Source organism: Podarcis muralis, chromosome 2 (genome assembly GCF_964188315.1).
Source record: "Podarcis muralis chromosome 2, rPodMur119.hap1.1, whole genome shotgun sequence".
Taxonomy (NCBI): Eukaryota; Metazoa; Chordata; class Lepidosauria; order Squamata; family Lacertidae; genus Podarcis; species Podarcis muralis.
In genome coordinates, this window is record NC_135656.1 from 56,312,222 (window position 1) to 56,337,913 (window position 25,692).

The following is a 25,692-nucleotide window of genomic DNA, read 5'->3' on the forward strand; positions in this document are numbered from 1 at the left end:
GCTTCTCACAGATCTCTCTGTGAGTCGCCAAGGGCTAATGGTTTTTATCTACTGGGCCATACTGTTCACATTATAACACGATCACCCAAATAGCGTTTTTCTTCTAGCAAAGAGTTTTTTAAATATAATAAATAATTTCCTTCTCTTTTGTCGCAGCGTCTCTTAGCAGCCTGCTCATCACCCCATTTCCCTCCCCGGGCTCTTCGCTAAACAGAAGCTGTGCTAGTAGCTACCAACGGCGCTGGCGCCGCAGCCAGACGACAAGCTTGGAGAATGGGGTCTTCCCTAGGTGGTGAGTTAGACATTACTGCTGGTAGTAAATGATTTTTCTTTCTTTCAAATTTTCACATGAAATATGTGCTTTTGCTTAGTTTGGAGGGAAATTCAAATTCCTCCGGTGGGAATCTCCTCATCTCAATTAAATCTGCGACCAGAAGGAGCTCTTCTTGCCCACAAAAACAGTATTCTGCACGCAACCCAGTGATGGGATCAGTCATATGCTAATCGCATGATATTGGGTTATTTATTCAGATCACATGGTGAAACGCAAGTACAAGTAATCAGGAAATGAATATAGTTATCAAGGAGTGGCCGGAGGAATAAACCTCACCTTATACTCAGATTTAAACAAAACCGTGATGGTTCCTTCTCCTTCCTTACTCCCCAGGAATTGGTGATCTTGAACAAAGTAGTAGCAGGGCAAGAGGGTAGTTAAACTATTTCTTATGAAGGGCTTCTCCACTCGAAGCTACCTCCCAAGCTGTCTCCCCCCTTCATGGTTGCAAACATGAGTTGGCAAGTGGAAAGCACTCCTCCTAAAACAGCTTCTCCTGGGGACAGGGAGAAGCAAATGCATTTAGGTTCTAAATGTGCTGGTTCCTTCATAAAGCCACAAAAAGAATCTGTCTAATGTTGGAAGTTTTTCAGAACAGGAACATTTGCATGACATACATTTAAGCTTCTTTTTTCTCCTTTTCATGTTATGAAACCAAAATGGTGAGCAAAGCTAGACTGCCACACGCTGTAGACTGCAGGACTCGGAGAAGAAGCCTGCACATAAGAGTTAATTCACGTAGGGTGGGAGACAGATGCTCACTGTTCTATGAAAATGGTGGTATACAGTTCGTTGTTCATCCTTGTAATAAGTCCACACAGCAAAAGAGAGCAAGCCCTGATTTTTAAAACATAGCCCATTAGCGGCAAATGCCCAGATCAACCTGCAAATGCCAGCATGCCACATTTCTGCCATAGCTCAGTAGTAGAGATCTGTTTTACTTGCAGACTGGGAATACCCCCTGTCTGAAATCCTGGAGAGCTGCTGTCAGTCAGTGCAGACAGTACTGAGCTAGATGGACCAATGGGTTTGACTTAATATACGGCAGCTTTCTATGCTCACAATGTTCCGAGATCAGCTACAGCAGACGTGGTTTTAAAAAATGAAACAACTGCTTTGGGGAAAGGGGGCTCACTTCAGTATGTTTAAAGAAAATAGTTTTGAGATATTTTCTGAAGTCATTAACTCTGTAACCTTTGTAAACCCCCTAAAGGTCGGTGGAAGAGAGTTTTAACTTATCAGATGACAGCTCCAGCCCGAGCCCAGGAATTGTCAGGAAAAAGAAAATAGCTATTGGGGTGATTTTCACGCTCTCAAAGGATGAAGAAGAAAACAGCAAATTTAATGAGTTCTTTTTCTCACACTTCCCTCTTTTTGAGAGCCATATGAACAAGCTGAAGAGCGCAATAGAACAGGTAAATATCACCAGCTCCTGTTCTAATCAGAATCTCCATTTTAATATGCCTAAGCTTCTGTCATTTGGTTTTTCCGGATTGTTTTGTGGGTCACACTAGTTTTAAATTAGGGGTGCTGGACCACACTGTGAACGAGGCATGGGCCAAAGCACACAAAAGTAGACTCAGTAACACTGATTCTGGGGAAAAGGCATAACTCAGTGGTAGCGAACATCCTTTTGGCCATAGTATGTGGCAGAGCTGCCCTTTCGATATGGGCTTCTGTGTGGCTTTGCTGGATTGGGCTGGAGCAGGGTGTGACAGCAAGGTCAAGGTGGGTGCTTGAGTGGGCCCTATCTGACAGCCCCAGCCTTGCCACTCACTTCCTTGAGACAAGAAGAAGAGAGGTGGGTTTACCTGCTCTGCCTAAGAACTGAAACTCTCTTCAACTTGAGTTTTTCCTCTATCTCTTAGAACAAATCTTATCACCAAAATGAGTGGTGTTTACTGCTGGGTGCAGGCCGATTAATTCAGGGGACTGTTTAAACACTGCTCCTGAAGTGAAGGAGTCTCTGTGCGAAACCTTGGACCTCTTTATAGCCTTCTGCAAGCAAAAGTGTGGAAAAAGAAAGACAGTGCAAACACATATGCCTCATATATCTCTACCTTGATATGAAACTTGGAAAGCAGCCAATGTTTATCATGGCACAAAAACAAAACAAAAAAACCAACCCACTGTTTGCTTGTCCGGGTACACCTTAGATAGAACAGAGCACATGACTTTGTTTTTCATTTTCTGTTGCCCTGACTAATGTTAGTTATATATTTTACTATTGTTTTCAAGGCTATGAAAATGAGCCGTCGATCAGCTGATGCCAGCCAGAGGAGTTTGGCATATAATAGGATTATGGATGCCTTAAATGAATTCAGGTGAGTTTGTTTCAAACCCTTGTGTGTCGTTGCCAAGTATTTGAGTGCTTCTCTTGGAAACAATTTCAGGGTTTCTAAATCTGGAAAAACTTTCCATTTAAGCCCTTCATCTCACGGCTGAGATCTGTAGATCTAGTTCACTGCAGAGCAGCAAGGGAACCAGGTGGAATCTAGCTGTGAAAATGCTTTTTTAAAAAAAACGTTTTGAAGAAGGCGTTGAATTTTGCATAGCTCACTGTTGCCATCTAGTGTCACATTTGTATATTGCACATAACAACACATTTAAAGCGTTTTACTTGCAGCTGTGTAGCTGAATCCCCAGTGCCAGGTGGAGCCTAAAGCATCACGCATTGCTGTGGAAACCCACAATTCAAATCCTTGTTCAGCTTGAAGCTCTCCTGCCACCTCATGTTTGCTTGAGCCACGTTTCTGTGGACCTCCATCCTAGCAGAGATTGTCTTCTTAAAAGACTAGAACAGAAGCGCCCTTGAGAAATTTTCCCTGGCTTCCTCCTTTATGGCCAACATCCTTACTGAACAAATTGCTGTTTGGCATGAGCAAATTGTTCAAAAGTGGCCGCATAGTTTAAGATCTGAGTTTTGCCCCTGAAATATTGACGGTCATGAGCTTGCTGCAATGGTTACCGTGCCTTTGGAAATCCAGGACAGAACTCTTGCTGTGCTTGGGAGCTATCAGTGTGATACTTTTTTTCCAACCTTGTGCTTAGTTGGTTCTTTTATGACTAGAGAGGTTAAAGGGGCTTGCTGTTCTATTTGTTTGTGCAACTTAAAAACACTTCAAGAAAGTTAGTACACAGATATAGTCAAGTAAAGTCAGGATTAGGACAGTGATTTGAAGGACAGGGGGTGCATACTTGTAGTGCATTGCATTTATTAAGACAGTCATACCTTGGAAGTCCAACAAAATCTGTTCTGGAAGTCCATTTGACTTCCAAAACATTCGAAAACCAAAGCTTGGCTTCTGATTCGCCACAGGAAGCTCCTGCAGCCAATTGGAAGCCGCAGAAGCCCCGTCGGACGTTTCTCTTCCAAAAATAGTTCATAAACCGGGAACAGTTACTCCCGGGTTTGTGGCATTCAGGAGCCAAAACGTTCGGGAACTAAGCTGTTTGACTTCCAAAGTACGACTGTATTATCAGTTCTGCTGCCACCCTGGTTTGTGCAAGCAATGCAAACAGCTTGTGTGGAATTAATATATGAATCCCTGTGGACCCATGTCTGGGTGTAGGGTGAGATGGCTAGGTGCCTGGATTCAGAACGCGGGGCTAGCAAACAGTGAGCCCCAGTAGCAGAATATTAAACTGGCAAATATAAGCAGCATTGGGAATATAAGTTGTTAAACCTTTTTATCCCATTCAGCTGCCCTCTTTCTACCCACCTTGTAATGAGCAAAGTAGGTTTAAAAGGCTTTACTTACAGAATCAAGGTCCCAGTCATGCATTGTTCCATGCAGCAACAAGGATAATACATTTGGGTAGAAAATAAAGAATATAACTCCAAACACATGCTGTAAGCTTGGGCACAAGCTTGCAAACACTCTCCTTTGTTGGTTACATTGGGGGGGGGGGGAGGAAGGAAAGAAGTAGAAAGGCTTCCTCGCTCTCTGAAGGAGAAGGGAGTGTAACCTAATTGACTCTAACAATACAACTGTGGTCCTTTACCCCTTCATGCACTAACTAGCCCTATGCTTGCTAGTTGTACTGGGCTGCAACCTCCCACACAGCTGTCATTTTGGATTGGTTTGCAGTAGAGATTCGGCATGGGAAGGATCTTTCCCTCCCTTTTATGCCTCTGGAAGGAATAGCATTCATTTGATCCCTGATTTGTGTCTCCTTCTTGGTTCTGTTTCATTAATTAATTTGAGCATGGTTCCCTTTGCCCCACAGAGCAAATCCAAGTAGGGATCACTTTCCAACGTCAAAGTAGGAATATGCTTTAGGAAGAAGAAAACAATTCAGCTTTATACTGTACAACTGAGACTCTTGACTAAGCCTTTAAACACATTGTAAATACGTGGCACGTTGATTGCATAATTTGTTGGGAGTGTGTGTGTTTGTGTGCACTTCCAGTTTTATGCCCCTGTTTCCATGGTGCAGCAACTATTGTTCCACAGCAGCATAATTGAGTGCACAAAATCCAGGATATATTCCTACAAATGAAACTACCTTTGGGTGGTTTTACTTTTTAACTAAGCATGTTAATGTGTGGAAAGGCTAGTTGCCAAGGTGTTTTCTATGTTGAGTCCCCCTTTTTTTAGTGCTACGTTGGGTTTTACTGCTGCAAATTCCACAGCAAAAAAAGTATTTATTTATGGTATGTGAAGCAGGAGAATCGCTGGTTCTCCTTCCAACCTTCTTTGTAACAAAAATGAAAGAGGCCAAATGCTGAAAAGAAATGGAGATTCAAATATCAGCTGGTTTGGCAGAATAAATTTAATAACCTAGCAGAGAGAGAGAGAAAATAAACCCATTTCTATGCTGTGTTAGGGATAGCATTTTAAAGGAAGAAGAATGAATACTTTTCTTGCTTATGATATTGATGACATTTTGGAGTATCGCCTGTTGCTTGCAATAAGATAAAGCCAACTCAGGTCTTTAAGCTGGCTTCCCACACGTCAGTGGCCAATACCAGCTGCAGTTTCAGTGCTCTGTTTAGAGGCCATCTGACTGCTTAGAAATGTCATACACATGCATGTTTCACTCACTTCATTGGGACAGAAAGTGGAAAGAAAACTAAATTATTGTACAACTATTTTTAACGGTATAGCAAATGGGCTATAGCCGTAGGTTTACAGTAAACATATTCATATTTTAGGTTCTTATTACATATCCCCCTTCTTTATGTGCTTTATATATGGGCTTATTTTTTGCAATAAACAATGAATAGGGATGCATTCAAACATCAGCAAACTAGATTGCTCCTTACTGAAGAAGCAGTGATTCAAAAAGTTGCCAGTGACCTCCCTGCATTCTTATGTGAAAGTGCTATTTTATTTTATGTGCTTTTACACACAGGATAATCAGTTATGTTTTCTGTCCCACTGAGTCTAGAATGCTCTGGCAGCCTACCATGCAAAGTCTCTATTATAGCATTTCAGTATTATTTATCGTTTCATTTAATTTATATTTTTAATACTTCTGTCCTGCGCTTCATGGAAATGCATTCCAAGGTGGTTTACAACAGAACAAGCAGAACATTAGCATGCAACAAACCGCACTACAACAAACAAACAAGCAATAAAAAGCAGGGTCTTTAAAAAACAACAACACAACACCCCAAAGAAACTGAATTTAAAATTTGCATGTGAATTTTGCCTGGCTCCTAGAAAAAAATCATGCTTCCCCTTTATGTTGCCCACCTATGCAGGTGTGCACTACCCACAAAGAGACGTTCACCTGTGTAATTTTGTAGGGAATGTTATCTTAGCAAAGCTACAGGATTTTCACTCATCCTGCTGACTAGATATCTTGTATACCCATCCCCTTTCTTTCAAGACCACCTTGTACAAGTTACAGATGTGCTGCTGTCTCATTTTTAGAACAAGCCTGCACCGTTCATAAATGATTATTGGAATGTAGACATTTTTGACAGCACATCCAAAGCTTGTGTATCTGATTGCTCTTTTAGCTTTGCAGTGTTCCTTCTTGACAGTATGTGATGTCTTGCTGTGCTGATTAGATTTTTAAAAGAAGCTGCCTCCGAGGTTTAAATCTTGTTTATGCAAGGGGATGTTGTAGGCCTGTGTGAGACAATCTTTGCATTTTTGTATAGCCTTGTAAGGAAGATCGTCTTAGAATTAAGATATGGGCTATTTTTAGTATACATGAATGTATTTATTTGGGCCAAGCCAAATTAGTGGGTAGGGATGGTTTGGGGGGCGTTGTCCACATTTCCCTAAAAATGTGTGCTTGTGCCAAATAATATCACATACTGAAGAGAGCTAAAGAAAATACCACTCCCTGGGATACAAACTACTACGAGCCAACTACTGAGGGTGTTTCAGAGCTGCTGTAAAGGGAATCTGCCCCCTTGAGTTCTCTGCTTACACCTGAAAATTAAGACCTTTCCCTGCTGTTGTTTCTCACCAGTTCAGAAACGAAGGTGGGCTGTATTCTGAGCCACAGTTCCAGTCTCAAGGTATTCCCTGCTAGGAAGTGTTGATATTAATAAATATCTTGCTAGTCTTGTGATACATTGCAGATCCACCTTGCATATTTATTAGTTATTATAAATGCACAAAGCATTTAAATTCATTATAAAACTACTATTAGTACTCAAGAGGCTACACAGGCTTCTTTGACGTTGCAGTTCCTCTGGAAAACAAGCAACTTTGCTTGCACATGAGTTTGGTTGCTCTGAAGCCCCTGAGGGCCAACTGAGTGCATTAATGTTGATTATGCTGCTGAATAATATCCGCATGGCATTCATTTTGGCGACAAAAATATGCAGAGAAAGGAGGAAACTCTGCAAATGGAACTAAAGCAAACACCTCCTGAGCCTTGACACTCCTTGTCCACAGAGCTTTAAAACACAATGCACCCTGACAGAGTTTCACTTAAAAAAAAAAATCCATTGTGCAGTGTGACTCACTGTATGATTTAGCTAGGCACCTCTGCATTTTCCAGCAACTCTTTTAGAGCAGCAGTGCCAAGAGGGGGGGGGGAAAGGTCTGTTGTGCATATCCTGGCCCCTTGAATGCCTTTAACTCCCTTCCAAAATAAGCTATTTATTAAAAAGGGGGGGCGGCAGAAGCCTTAAGAGATAAGAGCACAGAACAAATTGGTTCATTAACCAAATGGATGGATAAACCCCTTTTTATTCTCCAGTTTGAAAACAGTTTTTTACTGGCAATGGTAAAGTTCTCTGAAGTCCATGAAAACTCTCTTAAGTGCTCTCCTGCAACCGCTAAAAGAAGCGGGCCTGCCCAGGGAACAGGGATCCCAATTGAACAATAGCAGTGAGAAAGAAAATGCTTAGAAGTCAGTCAGTGTTAAAATGTTGGCACTGTGGCCCAGTAGGCAGAGCAGGAGTCTTCATAACCTGCTCGTCCACAAATTCTCTGGCCATAGTCCAGAGGTCTGTGAGCGACAGAAGCAGCTGGGTGGTTTACATTTGTGACCCAGCACCCCCCATATCCATGTACTCAGTTGCCACAGTTCAGAGAAACTAGTCCATGATAGGAAAGACAGCCACTCTATAGAACCCCTTGTTTTTGATTAAAACTAACATTAAAAAGTTCCCCCCAAGGAAGGATTTGGGCCAAAACACTCTGGGCCAAGAACAGTTATAGCAAATATCTGGAGTTTCTCACTCTTTCCCCCCCTCCCAAATGGAAAAACAGGCTCCACTTATGGATCTCAGTAACTGAAAGCACCCAAGGATGCTACAAAGGGTGTGGGTGTGGTTACCCATATCTAGATCCTAGGGTGCATACGTGGTAGCATTTATTCTTGCACAAACCCTCCACTCACCTTAATTAGGGGCCCTTTTCCTCTCACCCACAACAAGTAAAACAGTGCAGTGATCAGCATTGCAAAAGACACTATGTAGTTCTGTAACTGCGAAAAGTGCCATGTGGTATTTTTTTTAGTGCTCACTTTGTCAGGGACAGACTCTCTTTCTGTACCCCTGGAAGCCCATGGGGCTGGCTACAAATGATTCTAAGTTCAGACTCCCATAATGATTTCTAAGTGTAGGCCCGTTTTCGCTTTACTGGAATAAAGAGCTTCCTAAGTGAGATTTCCTAGAGTCCCATTAAGATGCTGATGCAGATACAGAATTAAAGAAGTTGAAAATCCTGAACAAGGATTTTGTATATGGGACTTGGTTCAGACCTTCAATAATTTCTGGCTACAACTTCTTCTTCTTCTTCTTCTTCTTCTTCTTCTTCTTCTTCTTCTTCTTCTTCTTCTTCTTCTTCTTCTTCTCGCTCGTAGCCGAGTAAGATTGTCTTCCATGAACACAGTCTAAACAGTGAGTCTGCATGTGACTGTGGAGGCCAATTCTGGATCCTCACGTCCTTCCACTGTGGGGACATAGGTTTCAGGGCAGGAGTTGATCACGGTGAGGGGTTGCCAGGCGTGCCTTCCTCTTAGCACATTTCTCCCTTTCATCCTGAGTTCGAGTATCTTCAAAGCCCATTACACCTTTAGTAAAGGCTGTTCTCCAATTGGAGCGCTCGCAGGCAAATGTTGGTGTTTATACTACATTTTTAAAGATTTGCCTTGAGAGAGTCTTTAAACCTCCTTTGTTGACCACCAGCATTAGCAGTGCCTTAAAGGGGTGAAAAATATGTGTGTGCAGTTTGTATATCGGGAGACTGCAGGGAGAAATGAAAAAGCCTTTTCCCATTTGCCGAGCTGAAAGGCAGTTAATCCTCACCCTCGTGTTCAGTGCAATTACTTACATGTCTGGCATTGAGGGTTCCCTTTGCTGCAGTCACATGCCTGCTGGCAGGCAGCCAGCGGAATCTGATCTCTCTCTGAGGAAACACTATCAGTTGCAGATGCAGCCACGGTTACCAGAATAGTAAATAACGAGTCACAAGACTCGAGCTAGCCCTTCAACGAAAACAAATAGTTTAATATCTTGGTATCGGAACAGAAACTGCTTCCTTCCTCACACACACATGCACACAGTTCAAATTGAGTCAGCTTCCAGAGAGCTTTCTGTGGGGGTTGATGTTTCTAAACAATAACCCAGAAGGCTCATTTTGGTTTGAACTTTAGATTTCACCTCAGGCTTTTAAGGTTGGCCGAACCTTTGTGAAGCAAAAATTGGGCTCCAAATTTTAAGCTCTCCTAAGGTGCTTTCTCAGCTGGTATCTCGTTTGTCCTTTGTCTGTTCAGTGGGTTGACCACAGAAGTCCAAGCAGTGGCGTAGCGTGGGTTGTCAGCACCCGGGGCAAGGCAAGTAATTTGCGCCCCCTAACCCGTGGATTTGCGCCCCCTAACCCTAACCCCCAGATGCTGCGCCCGGTGCGGCCGGCCCCTCCTGCACCCCCCACGCTACGCCACTGAGTCCAAGGGGTGAAAGTTAATCCTATAGAAAGCTTTCTTTCTTCTGATTTTAATGGGTCTGAAGTGTGGATGCCAGCAAACAGGAAACTGCAAGCTTTTTGCGACACTGAAGGCCACTTGCAGCACTGCTCTTACTTATTCAATCATTTTGGTATAGTCTCTCGTTTATGACACTTTCGATAAAAAAATGTGGGTCTTTTGCCCCTTAGCAATTACGCTGCTGAATCCCATTTAACATTATCCTAAAAGATGCTCTTAGTTAGCACATCCCTTTCCCCTTACAATATGAAGCTGTCTGTGAAATATTTAGTAGTCTGTGGAAATAAGCCTGTACTCAACCTAGGGATGCTCTCATAAGAAGTTTCACAAGCAAGGGCATTAAGGCAGTAGCTCTTCTCACTTGTGTGCCCTTCACTTAAACTTCATATTCACAGGTATACTACCAATGAACATGGAAACTCCATTAAGCTGTTGCACCTGATAGCCATGGATAGACTTATCCTATGAATTTGTCAAACTTCTTTCTAAAGCCATCAAAGCCAGTGCCCAAACCATAACTTGTGGCAGTAAATCCAGTAAATTAATATGTATTAAAGAGGTGATTTTGTCTTCTATTGCCACACAGTTCCACTGAGGAATGTCTGATTTACTCTGAGCCACACCTTTGGCCTATTTAGCTCAGTATTGTCTACACGGGCTGGCAGTGGCCCACCAGCATTTCAGGCAAGGTTATCCCCCATCTCCACCTGAAGATGCCAGTGATGGAACCTAGGGCCTTCTGTCTGCAAAGCAGATGCCCTTCTACTGAGCTACAGACCTTCCTCGCTAGTAATAGATTAAGTGAAATGCCTTCCCAGTTGTAAGGATCTTTAAAAACTGTTCTAAGCTCTAATGCACTTGTATCCAGGACTTCTGCAGTTGTATGAGACTTGTGATGCTATTTCTAAAATGAAACTTGAGTCATCATTTCTGGCAACTACTGTGGGACCTTACTCCTTTCTCTGTAAGCAGCCTTTGGCTTGCTGTTTGAAGAATGTCCATCCTGATAGCACTGAGCTTAGAGGAAAATGCCCTTCACTAACCTCTGAAGATAAGGGGACCCGCGCAGTATGATTAGAAGAATAGGATGTTAGGCAATTCCCTCTTGCCAAACCTAAACCACATTATAGTGATGCAGGGATAAATGACATAGAAACAGGGCAACATTTTGTAGTTTAAAAGCTGCAATAAGGATACTCATGAAATTTCCCCAGTCTCATTTTCCTCACGGAATTGGGAATTTCCATGAATTTGGGGTTTGTTTTAAAAATATGTTTCAGGTGAATTTGTTGAACTAAAATATTGTTTATGCAGTCCCGTTTATACACTTTACAAAGAATGGGAGGAGAGTTCCCTAAACCGAGGGTATTTCTATCTAAAAATAGACTCAAAGGGAGGGAACAGCGGCAGGAAAGGGACGTAGACTGAAGTAAACAGGGGGAGGATACAGTGGTACCTCAGGTTACATACGCTTCAGGTTACAGACTCCGCTAACCCAGAAATAGTGCTTCAGGTTAAGAACTTTGCTTCAGGATGAGAACAGAAATCGTGCTCCTGCAGCACGGCAGCAGTGGGAGGCCCCATTAGCTAAAGTGGTGCTTCAGGTTAAGAACGGACCTCCGGAACGAATTAAGTACTTAACCCGAGGTACCACTGTATTCAGTTATTTCAATGAAGTGTTGTTCAGCTTCATTAAAGTAGAATTTTGGACCTTATGTGTTGTTCTGGAGGCTTTGTGAAGAAGGCGAGTCTTTAGCAGTGAATTGGAGCTGGATGAGGAACAGGGTCAGTCAGGGGTGTGTCAAGGTAAGAGCAGAGATATGCGGGGCAGGGCCTTTGAGAGTTTTAAAAGTAAGAATGAGAAGTTTGTGCTGGATCTAGGATCAGACAGGAAGGCAGCGTAGGGATTTAAAAAGGGGGTGTCACATGATTGTAGTGAGGGAACAGTTGTGATAACAGAATGCTGGATTGGCATGAGTGGACCAAGATAAGCAAATGGAAGGCCAGAGAGGCAAAGATTGTAGTAGACAAGGCAAGAAATAACCAGGACACAAAGCAAGGGTTTTTGCCAGGCATAGGCAAACTCGGCTCTCCAGATGTTTTTGGGACTACAACTCCCATGATCCCTAGCTAAAAGGACAAGTGGTCAGGGATGATGGGACTTGTAGTCCCAAAGCTTCTGGAGGGCCAAGTTTGCCTATGCCTGGTTTTTGCCATGGGGACAGAAAGGAAGAGGCATAGGGATGGGTAAGATTAAGCGAGACTGAATAAGGGGAACAAAGGAGAAAGAGAAGTCAAAAAGAAAAACAAGGGTATGTGCCTGATCAAAAGGATGGCTGTCAGTGGATAAGGACATGAACAAGGAAAGAAGGGATTGGGAAGAAAGAAGAGAAGACCAGTCTTAGACACATTGAGCTTGACCTGACAATGAAGCATACATGCAGAAGTACCAGAGAGACACTTGGAAATGTTGGGGTGGACAGAAGGGAACGTTTTGTGACAGTGAGACAGAGCAGGGACACCACTATGTTAAATTATAGGTGGTTCTGAAAGCCATGGATTGGCTTGGGGGACATTGTATACTTTTCAGTTGCTAATCAAATAACATATTTTCTTGGCACAAATGGCTCTTGGAGCCATATATTATAACAGATGTGTCACTTTGGTGACCTATTGTTCTCTTCTTTTTACTTTAGAACAACAATTTGTAACCTCTACACCATGCCACGGATTGCAGAACCTGTTTGGCTTACCATGATGTCAGGAATGCCTGAGAAGAACCAGCTCTGCCATCGCTTTATGAAGGAATTTATTTTCTTAATGGAACAAGCCTCCAAGAACCAGTAAAGCATTTCTCGTCTTTCTCCTATTGGTTTTTTTTATTGTTGTAACCTTAAAGGCAAAATAGTCCTTAAAAAAAGAGACAGTGGCAAGAGGTGATTTCCTTCCCCAAGCTCCCTTGTAGTCCCAAGTAAAGAATAAAAAAAGTATTACGTATAATGAAAAGGGAGGACGTGGGTGGTGAAAAAGGCATGTGGGAATATGTGGGGACCATTCCAACCAAAGGGATAATAGACACTATTACTAACTGAATCAAAATCTCAGTAAAGGCCCCACCTGTAACAATGTTTTGTTCTTATAAAAAGCTGCAAAGCTCATGAAGGAAACAGAAGATGCCTTATCTCAAAATCCAGAGACATATTTTCAGTAACAGTATCTGTTGAAAATACATAAGAAATCCACAAAAATTAATTTTCTTTGACTGCTTTAATGTATTGGCATTTGAATCCTATGCATGTGCAGTCATATGTAAGTTCCATTCAGTTCAATGGCACCTGCTCCAACTCAATGTGTATAGATTGCATCCTTCATTAATTAGCATCTAAAATATTTGTTAATAAACTTAGGTGTAGTTTTTAGTATTAAAAAATACTAGTTTTTTTTTTAAAAAATGTTTAATAGGCAATATTAATAGTGTCATTAATGATTGGGAAATAACAGTTGTCTGATGCTGAGCCCCTATCCTTGGTAGAGTAAAAGTCTGCTTTAAGTGAAGAATTACTTTCATCTCATCTTTAAAAATATTATTCAGGAAAAGATATTTTATTCCTTAAAACCTTTTAACAATTTTCAGTCAAAATTATGCTGTGTTTGCAACTACAATTGGTTGCCATGGTATTCAAAAACAAGAATAGAAGTCTGAAACTTTGGCCTCCTTTTAAGACTTTGAGCCAATGAGACCTGATGGCTGACTGACAGAATGAAGATGTGCTTGAACAGAAAAGAAAATTAGAGACAAACTGCCAAACCATATAACTTCAAAACAGTACTGAAACCAGATACTATGAAGTTACTGGCTGCCAGATGTTAAAATTGCCTTCTAAACTATTAAAAATTAAACCATTATAAAATTAGCACAGTGCAATACTATGGCCATATTTCAAAAGAACTACTTCAGGGGGCTAATCCAGGGTTTGGCATAATAAGGTTTTCTTGCCAAGGCACCATGCAAGCTGTGATCCAGCTTCCCCTTGCAGATCCAAAAACACTTGTCAGGTTTAACATTCTAGATTGCATGCAGGACATTTAAAAGATAGTAATACTGGAAGCTTTTTAAAAAGGCAACACGGCAGAGCAAAAATAAGTTTCAGACTGCGTAGCAGTTTTATTCAAGAGCCCCAGTTTAAGCACTCTAGGGCAGTGTTTCCCAACCTTGGGCCTCCAGCTGTTTTTGAACTACAATTCCCATCATCCCTGACCACTGGTCTTGCTAGCTAGGGATGATGGGAGTTGTAGTCCAAAAACAGCTGGAGGCCCAAGGTTGGGAAACACTGCTCTAGGGAGCTTGTAAAACTCTAGTACAAGATGCAGCTTCACTCTTCAGTTTATGTCTGCATATATCCACTGGAAATATGTTGCTCCTTCCCAATTGGGAAGCCAGTGTTGTTATGCATGGGAGTTGTGGATGTGCATGAGACTCCCCACCCTCTGACCCAGCATCCCTGATTCAAACTTTACCACAACAAGAGGCGTGCTTAGTGCATAATGGGGTTCCCTTTACAAAAGCGGATGGAAAAGAACCGTGAGTTGGGGGTTTTGGATTGTGAATGGTCTTTTTTTTTCCCCCTTACAGATTTTTACCAGCTCTTCTGACTGCAATTTTGACAAACCATCTAGCCTGGGTCCCAACCGTCATGCCAAATGGCCAGCCGCCCATCAGAATCTTTCTAGAAAAGCATTCCTCACAAAGTGTGGACATGTTGGCGAAATCTCATCCATACAATCCATTATGGGCACAGTTGGGTATGTCTGAAATCACACTCGGTTATTTATTCTAAGGACAAAAATTTTTAATGGTTGACCATAATAGGAAACCAGTGGAGTAGAAGTGTAGTTAAAGGAAAACAATGTAACAAATCACTTTGTCAACAGTTTTCTACTGAATAAAAGAAAATAAATAAGAAATAAACCTGCCTTTTAAGTAGTTATATTCCCCCTTCCCTCCTGAGTGGCTCCACTTGCTCCTTCTTCCTGTTTCTTCCGTGTACCCCTTATTCATACTTTGGGATGAAGCGTTTTCTTTTCCTGATAAAAGTTACTTTCTGAAAGACATTCATTAAGGCCTTTTCAGTGTTATCCTACGAGTGCTTACACAGAAGAAAGGTGTATTATCTTCAAACTGGCTTACTTCTAGGGAATTTTGTTTAGAATTGTAGCCTTTGTTACATACCAGCTTAGCAAAGACTCATATTAACAGGGCTGACGTTTATTGCAATTGAATGGTTTTACATCCCACTCTTGGAGTTGGCTCTGATTTGGTGTTATTTTTAAATAGGGCAGGGCTGTAGAATATTTTTGCAGATAAAGTTTGTGTAGCCATTCCAACAAAATAATTTACAAATTTTATAAATCTGCATAAGCCTATTGTCCATTTTTGGAAATTTTCAAGGATCTAGTTTTTAGCCATGACACTGTATTTTTTCATGTGTTGTGTAATTATCATACTACTTTTATATTCTATCCTGTAGGAGACCTGTATGGAGCTATTGGGTCACCTGTCAGACTATCAAAAACAGTTGTGGTTGGCAAACGACAAGACCTTGTGCAACGTTTGCTGTACTTCCTCACTTACTTCATCCGATGCTCTGAACTGCAAGAGACTCATCTTCTGGAAAATGGAGAGGATGAAGCCATAGTGATGCCTGGCACCGTTATCACCACCACACTAGAGAAAGGGGAAGTAGAGGAAACGGAGTACGTGCTGGTCACAATGCACAAGAACAGAAGCAATTTAGCCTTTCAAGAGTCTGAAGAAATGAGGAGTTCTAACTGCAGCTGTAAATATTGCAAAGGCCCTCTTAACCCTACCCAAAATACAGAGGCTGTTTCAGGGCAGGAAAGAGAAGATACCCAGAATATCTCAAAAGTGGAGGCTGAGGCTCTTTCAGATGAATGCAGGGCTGCACCTGCTGACTGCCAAGAAAGACCTGCTGATGTTAAGCAATGCAAAGAAACATTGGCCTCTTGCCTGGATATAAAGTTAGAGAAAGAGGTCTTCTTAGGATCAGCCTCAGTAGAAACCTGCGTGTTGGCAGAATCCAGACTGGAACCAACAGGTGGATCGTGGAGGAGTGAGGAATCATTAGATTCTGCTAATCAGGCTGTTGAAGTAATGAGAGCTACAAGTGCAATGGTAGAGAAGAAGCCTCCCGACAAAATCTCGTCGGATGCAATTCCTTGCAGCACGGCTGAGGCTCAAACAAAGGTGACCTTCCTCATTGGAGATTCCATGTCACCTGATTCGGATATTGAGCTCCGAAGTCAAGCAGCAGTGGAGCAGATGGCCAGGCACAGCAACCAGTTGGATGCTGAAGAAAGAGTACCTGCTGATCAGAACTGTGAAGCAACACAAACCCTTGAGGACCAAAAAAGAGATCAGAATACGCCTGAAGCGTTTCCTGAGGTTGCCAGAGAGATCCAGAATTGGGCACCTTATGGTGCAGAAAGTGCAAGCTTGCTTGATGAATATGAGGAGAGTTCAGTAGAAAACAGGACTATTGATGATATTCCAGTAAAAGGAACAACAGACATTCTAGATTCTAGCAGTAGCTTAGAGTTTCCCCCAAAAGTGTGTACAAAGAACAAAAAAAACCCCAGTGAATTTTGTAAGTTTATGGAATCTGTTCGTCAAGAGACTTGCAAAAACTGCTTTGCAGAGCAGGACCAAAGAGACAAAATCTCTATGTGTGTCCCCCATGGGGACAGAGAGAACTTTGAGAAAAAGGCTGACCCAGGTGTGGATTGGGACATTCCAAGAAATGAGAGCTCAGACAGTGCCCTTGGTGACAGTGAAAGCGAAGATGCTGCGCATGATGTGGCCAGAATAAACAGTAACTATTACGGAGCAGAGCAAGAAGAGTGGGCAGAAGAAGAGGACATACCTTTTCCTGGGTAAGTATTTCTGACCGAGATTAGGCCAAATGTATTACATTCCTACGAAACAATGGCATTAGAGTTAAAAGGCAAACAGGGCATCTTAGAGACAGAAAATACTGTGTATATATTATAGAAATAGATTGTAATCTCATTGGATGGATCCAGTCTACTTTGGTCTTGCTTTAGCCCTATTGAAGTCAATGGGAATTAAGTTACCCATGACTAACTTGCACCTATGCATTTCAGTAGGAGTAAAGCATAACTTAGTCTGGATCCAGCCTTATGCTTTCATCATGCAAGTGATACAGCATTGATGATTTCAGCTGGACTCTCCCCCAGCCGGGCATTAATTTAAGCAATGCAGCAATGTAAGAGTTGCTTATTTCACTGAGGCTGCAACTTAAAAGAGGCTCTAATTACCTTTCACACTTTGTGGAGTATACTGCTAATTTAGGAAAGTCTATTAAAAGAACAGCACTTGACCAAGGGAACAAAAACTGTTACAATTATTAGTTTCAGCGCTGGTTCATATAGTTTAGGTGTTTGTACTTTATCCTGTCCTCAAACTGAAACTTTCTTTCAACCCATTTTCTAACATCTTCTACCCTTGGATCAACAATGAAGACAAAATGATTCCCCCAAAGACTGCCATCCAGCCTTGTGGTTTACGTGATTCCTTTCCCACTGAAGCAGAGGGTCTTAAGTGTACATAAACTGTGCACTAGATTGCACACTGAAATAGAGAGAAAACAGTGCTAGTTGTAGTATACATGCCCATGTTATACCTTTCTTTCAGGTCAAAATTAATTGAAGTGAACTCTGTCCAGCCCAGTATTGCCAATTTTGGAAGGTCCTTGCTAGGTGGCTACTGTTCATCTTACGTACCTGACTTTGTTTTGCAAGGAGTAGGAAATGATGAGAAACTGAGACACTGTTTGATGTCAGATTTGTCGCATGCGGTACAGGTAATTTAAACTATATCCAACAGATGAATTTATATTTGACAGTCAACTAAAGGAAATATTTCTGGAGCCTGCTGGAGTAGGAATGAAGTTGTAATTCTGTTAAGCATTTCTGATTTCCACAATCTCATTTAACAAAGATTCCTAACGGTCACAGAGATGAGAAACATTTATGCAGTATAGAACAACAGTTTTTGAGACTTATGAGTTGGAGGGTTACTGCCAATATCCTTTGTAGTGTGGAGTCTGATATGGAAGTACCATGATTAACATTTTGGGAAGCCTCTTAAATTATACTTAAACAAACAATAAAATATTGACAGACTGCTTGCTAATTTTGCAGCCGGTTAGGTTAAACAAAACCATTTGATATCAGATTAAGATAAGGCCCCGATAAAAGCACTTTAAAAGTAAGTGGTAAAAATCTAGAAAAAGCTTGTTGTCCTTAAGTCTTTTGGATATAGTGTTCTTAGAAATTGGCACAAATCCATTGGGGGTGCCTTTTTTCCCATTGGCAGTCAAATTTCTGAACCTCTAAGTTCTATGACGATGAAGATCCTTTAAAATCAAAATCACCTTACCTTGTAAGCCACCTTGTCATCTGATTTAGCCAGGAGCTGAATGTAGTGTCCATGTAAAAGTCTGGAAGGCACAAGGGTGGGGAACCTCTGTCCCCTCTAGATATTGCCGGACTACAGTTCCCATCATGGCCTTCCAATGACTATGCTAACTGGAAATTACAGTCCAACAATACCTGGAGGACCACAGGTTCACCAATACTGTGAGCTACTGGAAGCAAGCAAAAGGATGGCTGCCGCCACCACTTTCTGGCTCCTAAGACCTTCAAGCTATCTGTTTCCCCACTTGATCTCATCCACAGAGGGATTTTTAAAATGTTCTTATCAAATCACTGGGGGCAAAATGGTAAATGGTTAAAAAAATCATTACCAACATATAAAATTAATAATGGACTATTAAGAAGGACAATAATGGACAATATATATTGAACATTACAATTAGAAATGTCTATTTTAAATGGCTTTTTAAGACAAACAGTTGGCTAAAACTTATCCTTCAACCATTTTTGGTGTTACAGGAGCCTTTAGATCAAAAGTACACTGGATGTAGAAACTAACATTTTGTTTCTAGAAGTACTGTGTCTTTTTACTTGAAATGAATGCTTCCCACCCCCTTTTTATACCAAAAAAGAGAGAAAACTGTTATGTTTTCCCCCTAGACTATAATTTAACTTCAAACATCAACAATAGTCATGGGGAATATACATAGAGAATATTGGACCTTAGCTGTGAAAATTAAAAGTATCCTTGTTTGCTCACATTGTTTTTCTAATATTGGGAATTAAATCAGTTGAGGACCCCAAATCTGAATAATGCAGACATGCTTAATCTGTGTTTGTGCGTGTGTTTTTAAAAAGAATACAAATGAAAAATACTTCAAACCCATTATTACATAAGCGTTTCCTTGCACCCTCTGCTGGTCTTCCTGCAGTATCAAGTAGAAGCTAACGGAGCCATATCTAAACTGATCCTACTTGCTCAGACCAGAGAAGAATGCAGAATTAGCAAGGGGTAGAGAAAAGGGCAAAACGGTTTTAAGATGTTTTGAGCTTTTAACTAGTTTGCCTCATGGGCAAAGTTACAGGATTTTAAATTATATATCTTTTCAATAACCAAGTGAGACTTGGAAGTTTCCTTATACATCAGAAGCGGGCATGTGTGCACACACAGGGAGAAATTCAAACAATATTTTAGGCACGTCTAAGGGTTTGCTTTTCTCCATGGTTCCATGCCATATCACAAACTGCCTTAGAAGTTGCAGAAATGGCTTGCCATGTGGCATCTGGGACTGCTGTTCTAGAACCATAAGCTCCCGTGGACATGCTGGCTAGTTTCACAATTCTTAGGATCCTGGTTCTTGGCTGCACTGAATGCAGTGAAAGTTTAATCGCTCTATTTTATAGTGCTAGGATTTAACCCAAAGCACATGTGGCAAAGTGCATGCACAACTACTAAATTCTTCCAAGTGTTCATGCCAAGGTTACTTTTTTTTTCAAGGAGTGTTCGCAAATCCGACTGATGCTCAGAAAAAATGTATTTATTTATTCACAATGTTTATTGTGGCTTACGCCTCGTATTTCTCTTTGCCTTCTAGCACCCTGTTCTGGATGAACCAATTGCAGAAGCTGTCTGCATTATCGCAGACACGGACAAATGGACAGTACAAGTGGCCAGTAGCCAGAGGCGAATCACCGATAATAAACTCGGGAAGGATGTGCTAGTTTCTAACCTTGTCTCCAACCTGCTTCATTCCACTCTTCAGCTTTATAAGCATAATTTATCTCCAAATTTTGTAAGTACCCAACCTGTGAGGCAATATGAAATCACAAAGCCTAATCAGAATGAGGGTATTTTTTTCCTGGCACCACTCTGATTGAAGATGGACAGATAGACAGACAGATAGATAGATCTTGCCATTCAATATACAAATTCTACTAAGAGGGATTACAAGTAATATACAGTGGTACCTCAGGTTAAGTACTTAATTCATTCCGGAGGTCCGTTCTTAACCTGAAACTGTTTTTAACCTGAAGCACCACTTTGGCTAATGGGGCCTCCTGCTGCCACCGCGCCGCCGGAGCACAATTTCTGTTCTCATCCTGAAGCAAAGTTCTTAACCCGAGGTACTATTTCTGGGTTAGCGGAGTCTGTAGCCTGAAGCGTCTGTAACCTGAAGCGTATGTAACCCTAGGTACCACTGTACAATTATGTAATTTTAAAATTAAAATAGTCACTTGTGAAATGAGGTAAATATTACCTCATTTCACGAGCTTCCACAAACAGTTGCTGAAATAGAGTGTATAAATTTCACATAGGCAAATTTTTCCACAACAATTACATTTCCCTGTTTCAGCTCATCCCTGGTTATATTCAACAACATAGCCATCTGATTACAGTAGATGATAAAGGCCCAAACAGAACATAACCTGTTAACATCTAATCAGTCACTTCGGTACTTTAAAAAAAGAAAGATGTAATTTGATCTAACTCCTCAATGGAGGAAATAAACTCAAAATGTATTTACGTTGCTGTACCTTGAAGGTAGCATGGTTAGATAGACTGTCATTTTGACTGAGATTAGGGACTGGTTTGTGACATTGTTTCTCTTTTCTTTTGCCTCCAGTGTGTCATGCACCTTGAAGATCGATTGCAGGAGCTGTACTTCAAGAGCAAAATGTTGTCTGAATATCTCAAAGGCCAGATGCGAGTGCATGTGAAGGAGCTGGGAGTGGTACTGGGGTATGGTCCATATAGCTTCCTTGTCCTCAGCTCTTATGTAGCCTTATCCTGAACACACAGCCTATACTAGTAGACGAAGCTGTAGGGCTATTTGTGTCAAGATTTTGCTCATTGTTAAATAGCAGTGCCATTGATAAGGCTGTACTATAAGTAGCAATCTTCTCATTTTAAGCATACTCTACCCAGCTGCAGAATTCTTCAGAACATGAAAGGTTTTTAACGCACATCCTGCTTAGGAAATAAGTTAGTTTTCCAGCTGTGCTTGGAATCAGCAACTAGGGCAGGCATAGGCAAACTTAGCCCTCTAGATGTTTTGGGACTACAATTCCCATCATCCCTGACCACTGGTCCTGTTAGCTGGGGATGATGGGAGTTGTAGTCCCAAAACATCTGGAGGGCTGAGTTTGCCTATACCTGAACTAGGGTAACAATTCCATCCTCATTGCCTTGCACATTGAAGAAAGCATGCATAGGATTGTGCTGTAAACCTCAAACTACAACCTACCCATCAAAACCTAGCCTACTGATGTCCCCCAAGAACAATGAGAAGTGGTCCTTGAAGATTAGCAGCTGTTTGCCTAGTGAAAAGTGCACACCACCTCTTTACAGAAGAAGCAAGTCTTTTTATAGACTTTAGACAAGGAGGGTCTGTAACAGATGGCCTGTTGAGAAATTAAAGGGGAAAGTGCAGAGGTGTTAATTCCCATCTAGTTTTAAGAATGCAATCTAAATTTCAACCCAAGGGTCTAATCTAAGATTCATTGGGTCTGTTGGAATTTTTTCATTTGCTTCAGTTAACTTTGGGTCCCAAGACAGCTGGAAACAATTAAATCTTTAGTAATACAGACCTGTCGCCAGAGGGAATGCTGCTTGTGACAAACAACCTGGTCATGTGTGTTTATGATATAAATTAGCATGCTCTTTAATTATATAAATGCATATGGGCTACTGCAATATATTTGGAGTGTCTTGACAGTTCAAAGGCTTCATTTCTTTTTAAACATACAACTGCTGATGTTTTAATAGTCTAAGTGCAGGTACCTTGACATGAGACAAATATTACGCCATGTTAATAAGCTGCGGAATATTGAGATTGCGAGCTTGGATTGAAAATGCCCATCTGTCTTTCTTTCAGGATTGAATCCAGTGACCTCCCTTTACTGGCAGCTGTAGCAAGCACCCACTCTCCTTACGTTGCCCAGATTCTGCTCTAAAATACCAAAGGGCAAAGACAATAACTTTATTTTTTATAAAGTGGAAGACAAGGAAGCAAACATGAACCGTTCTTGTCTGGGCTCTTTCTTGCCCTCAGGCAAATAGGCTGAACAGCTGGCTGACTTGACTGTGTGCCTCTGCAACTGAATACATGATGTGCAAACAAATGAAGTTGTCTCCTTCCTTCCATCCATCCTTCCTTCCTTCCTTCCTTCCATCCATAAAAAAATAAGTAAAAGACCAGAGACTCGGATCACTAGAGAAGACACTAGAACTTGGAGGGCTGGCTTGGGCAATAACTTCTGAAATGCATATAACTGCAAACTGTTAAAATCACAGGATTACTGGAGGTTAGAACTCTTCATAACCATATGCAGTGCTGTTACTGTTTATACAAGAGAATAGAACCAGCTGGCTACTTGGTACAAATTAGGAGAGCTTTTAAAACAAATAACAACAAAGCTACAGCTATTTGTAACAGTTTTAACCATTTCCGTGCTAAAAGTTGAGACTGCTGAAGATTTCTTTCTTTTACTGGGGGGAATGTTCAATTTACATGGAGGTAAGGGACTTGGATCGTAGCCTGCTAATAGCACTCACCTCAGAAATGTGTTTGCAGGCATTTCCCCGTGGATATGATGTCTGGGAGTTCAAGCCAAGAAACACGTCTCATTTTACCATAATTTGGGTGTGTAATCGACATTATGCTTTTGATGTTGTTCTGATGTTGTGTTGCTATCTAAGTACTCCAGAAAACAGAACATTTGGCCTAGGAAATGTTAAATGAAATTTGTCTCCCACATTTTGTTAATGTTGATTTAAAACACAAACACACGCACAAGACTTTATTTACTTTGATCTTGTCCTGTTTGAAGCACAATAAATAAAAGTTGCCTGCCCTCCAGGCCCTTTAATATCTAGGTGATTCAGGTGCTTAACTTCATAAAACATAAAATTTGCAGATTTCAGTATGAAAGAGAGATAATGTATACCATGAGAGCCAAAACTGGATACAGAATAAGAGTACTGAAAAAATGTTGCCCTTAACTACTTAAGCAAATTTTGTTTTGAAGCATCAGATTTTGTTTTACACCACAGTTTAACAGTTGCATCACCATCATTTAGTAGAAGCTACTCTGATGGTGCCACCCTGTTTGTTAATAATTGGCTTAAATAAAAAAGAGTAGCTATGTAGTCCCTTCCCCCTCATAGTTTTATCCTTGATTAAGCAATAACATCAAATATTTCTAATGAGGGAGCCATAATTTATAAGACATGCATATAAGTAGATGAATAGATAATATTCTGAGCAGGCTCTACTACCTCACTTTGAATATTGGGACATGCGGGCTCATTTTTCCTAGCATCTAGCACCACTAACCATATGTTCGTCATTAATTATTTTAATTATTAGTGTTCTGAATTTCATATGTCATCCCACAGGGAAAATTAAAAGTATATATTTCCTCATTTACTAAAATAACACCTGCCATGCCAGACCTTTTAACTGTTTGCTCTCTGCGCAGGTGAAAATTGCAGTCCTGGAAACAATTGCATGCCCGGCTGACTTTTGGTTCCGCTTAAATCCTGCAAATAGTTTCGTAATTTAAGTCTCACGCCACCTTCAGTTGAGACTATTGCATTTGCTCAAGTGCTTTCGCTTCTTCAGGCTGAAGTGTTTAGACATGGGTACATAGGTTGAAGATTACAATTGTGCGCCCTGATCTGACAGCTGCACCATATAGAGCAGGGTTTGTCACACAGCTGAAGAAGCATCCTGTACAAATGGACCAAGAATGCCCTGCTATGCTTTCTTAGGGATTTCAGACAGAAGGAGCTAGCCCATATCGAATCAAAACTTTTGGTCCACTTAGTTTAGTAATCTATATTCCGATTGGAATTGACTCTCCCAAGGTCTCAGAGAGAGGTCTTGCTGCGCCCTGTCTCTAGATCCTTAAGTAGAAATGGCAGGGATTGAATCGGGGACTTTCCATTCAAAACATTTGCCCTGCTGCTGAGCAATACCTCCTCCCTAATAAATTGCTTACCCCAGAACCCCAAGATTTGCACTGTTCCTAGATTTAATGGTGGCATACGATGTCTCCTGTCCTTCATCCCACACTTCCTTTCCATCCATTTCTGCGTTGTTTTACAACAGTGTGCGCAGCTGCTAGGCTACATCACTTGATGGTGGTTTTTGCTGTTTCAGAAACAGCCGTTCAAGTTGCTCCCTAGGTGAGCTGACACTCTGAAGTGTGGTGTTCCAATGTATCAATCCTACACACCGACTTGCAAGTGCAGTTGCATGTAGGATCAGTAAGGTGGCCTGATAAAATCTTCTATTCAAGCAGTAATAAGTGTTGCCATAGATGTAGTCTCTCACATGCCTTCAAAGGCATTTGATAACCAAACGCTACCCATCTCTCCCCAGCATTGGGTTCATTTGAGATGCAAGAATAAATATTTTTTATGCCTGTCCGAATGATATTTCTGGAATGGTTACTGTGCAAAAGACATTGTAGCATGATGGCATGCTTTCCTGTGACTGATAATTGTTTATGGTACATGCAGAATCAAGGTACTACATACACTTGTTTGTTTGGATTTTTGTTTTTTTTTTTAAAAAGGGAACTATAACAGCACTGTAGTGTTGACCTCTTAATGTATCATGCTTTTCAGAACAATGTATATGCAAAACTAATCTCTTTGATTTTTGCAATATTCCCAATGTCCATTAATATGTCTTAATTTTAAGGCTGAGAATAAATTTTAAGTGTATTACACATACATACTAGCAAATGTCTTTCTATCGCAGCTTGCAAATGCAAGACTGCCAAGAAAAGCGGGGAAATCCAAAGCCGGATTTTAAATCTCGCCTTTTAAAACCCGTTAGTTAAGTTAGATGTTTCAAGAGGGTTTGTTTGTTTTTTTGTTTTCGGTCTCCTCTAAATTATGTAGATGGTGGTATGTGTAATATGCTGGGCAAAATGTACATACTTGTTACCTTTTGTGTTTTTGTATATATATATTTCCCAAGATGTGCACTTGTATTATAATAACCATTCCCAATTTTAGGGGAACTTTGTGCAATAAATACAATATTGTCCATTGAATTGCTAGTTTTCTTTGTCTTGTTTCCACAGGGCTGTTGGTGAGAGAGTATTTCGTAAAGAAAAATGTTGCAATCCAGAAAGGTGCTTCAGGTACTCCAAGGGCCTTGAGGCACACTGTGAAACCTTTAATTTTTTTTCCTTTGAAAAGGCAGATCCTCCCTCCTACCAGGGGTGTGTGGTGGGGGCGGGCAGACCTGGGTGTCACCACTGAGGGGGGTGACAAAAAGCTGGACGGCACTCACCGCGGAGCCTGCAGCGCGCCTGAGCCACGCGTCTCTCCTGGGAGTGACGCAGTGGCTTGGGCACCTGCAGGCTCCATGCTGCCCCAAACGGTCTGCCCGCCGCCTCCCCCTCAGCTGTAGGGCAGCTGAGGGGGAGGAGGCAGGCAGATTCTGAGGCCCCACGGAGCGTCC

General features: G+C 41.3%; 1 protein-coding gene and 1 long non-coding RNA gene across 6 annotated transcripts in view; both read left to right on the plus strand.

Moving 5' to 3' along the window:
* The window catches only part of FNIP1 (folliculin interacting protein 1), an 87,556-nt gene extending 62,277 nt beyond the window's left edge, over positions 1 to 25,279 (plus strand). For 4 of the 5 annotated variants that reach the window (XM_028718021.2, XM_028718023.2, XM_077924524.1 and 1 more), the window contains 10 exons: positions 157 to 292; positions 1,548 to 1,749; positions 2,573 to 2,658; positions 12,433 to 12,579; positions 14,370 to 14,539; positions 15,265 to 16,687; positions 17,469 to 17,637; positions 19,807 to 20,004; positions 20,836 to 20,951; positions 22,087 to 25,279. In XM_028718021.2, the coding sequence (XP_028573854.2) occupies positions 157 to 292; positions 1,548 to 1,749; positions 2,573 to 2,658; positions 12,433 to 12,579; positions 14,370 to 14,539; positions 15,265 to 16,687; positions 17,469 to 17,637; positions 19,807 to 20,004; positions 20,836 to 20,951; positions 22,087 to 22,165 (2,726 nt within the window). In that variant the 3' untranslated portion in view covers positions 22,166 to 25,279. Of the gene's footprint in view, positions 1 to 156; positions 293 to 1,547; positions 1,750 to 2,572; positions 2,659 to 12,432; positions 12,580 to 14,369; positions 14,540 to 15,264; positions 16,688 to 17,468; positions 17,638 to 19,806; positions 20,005 to 20,835; positions 20,952 to 22,086 lie in introns of those variants that run through there. The other variant, XR_013391912.1, reaches the window with a different exon arrangement.
* Positions 12,590 to 14,294, plus strand: LOC144326970 (uncharacterized). The gene is made up of 2 exons (XR_013391913.1): positions 12,590 to 13,936; positions 14,081 to 14,294. It is a non-coding gene; the product is annotated as an uncharacterized LOC144326970 (long non-coding RNA).
* Positions 25,280 to 25,692: the final 413 nt, after the last annotated feature.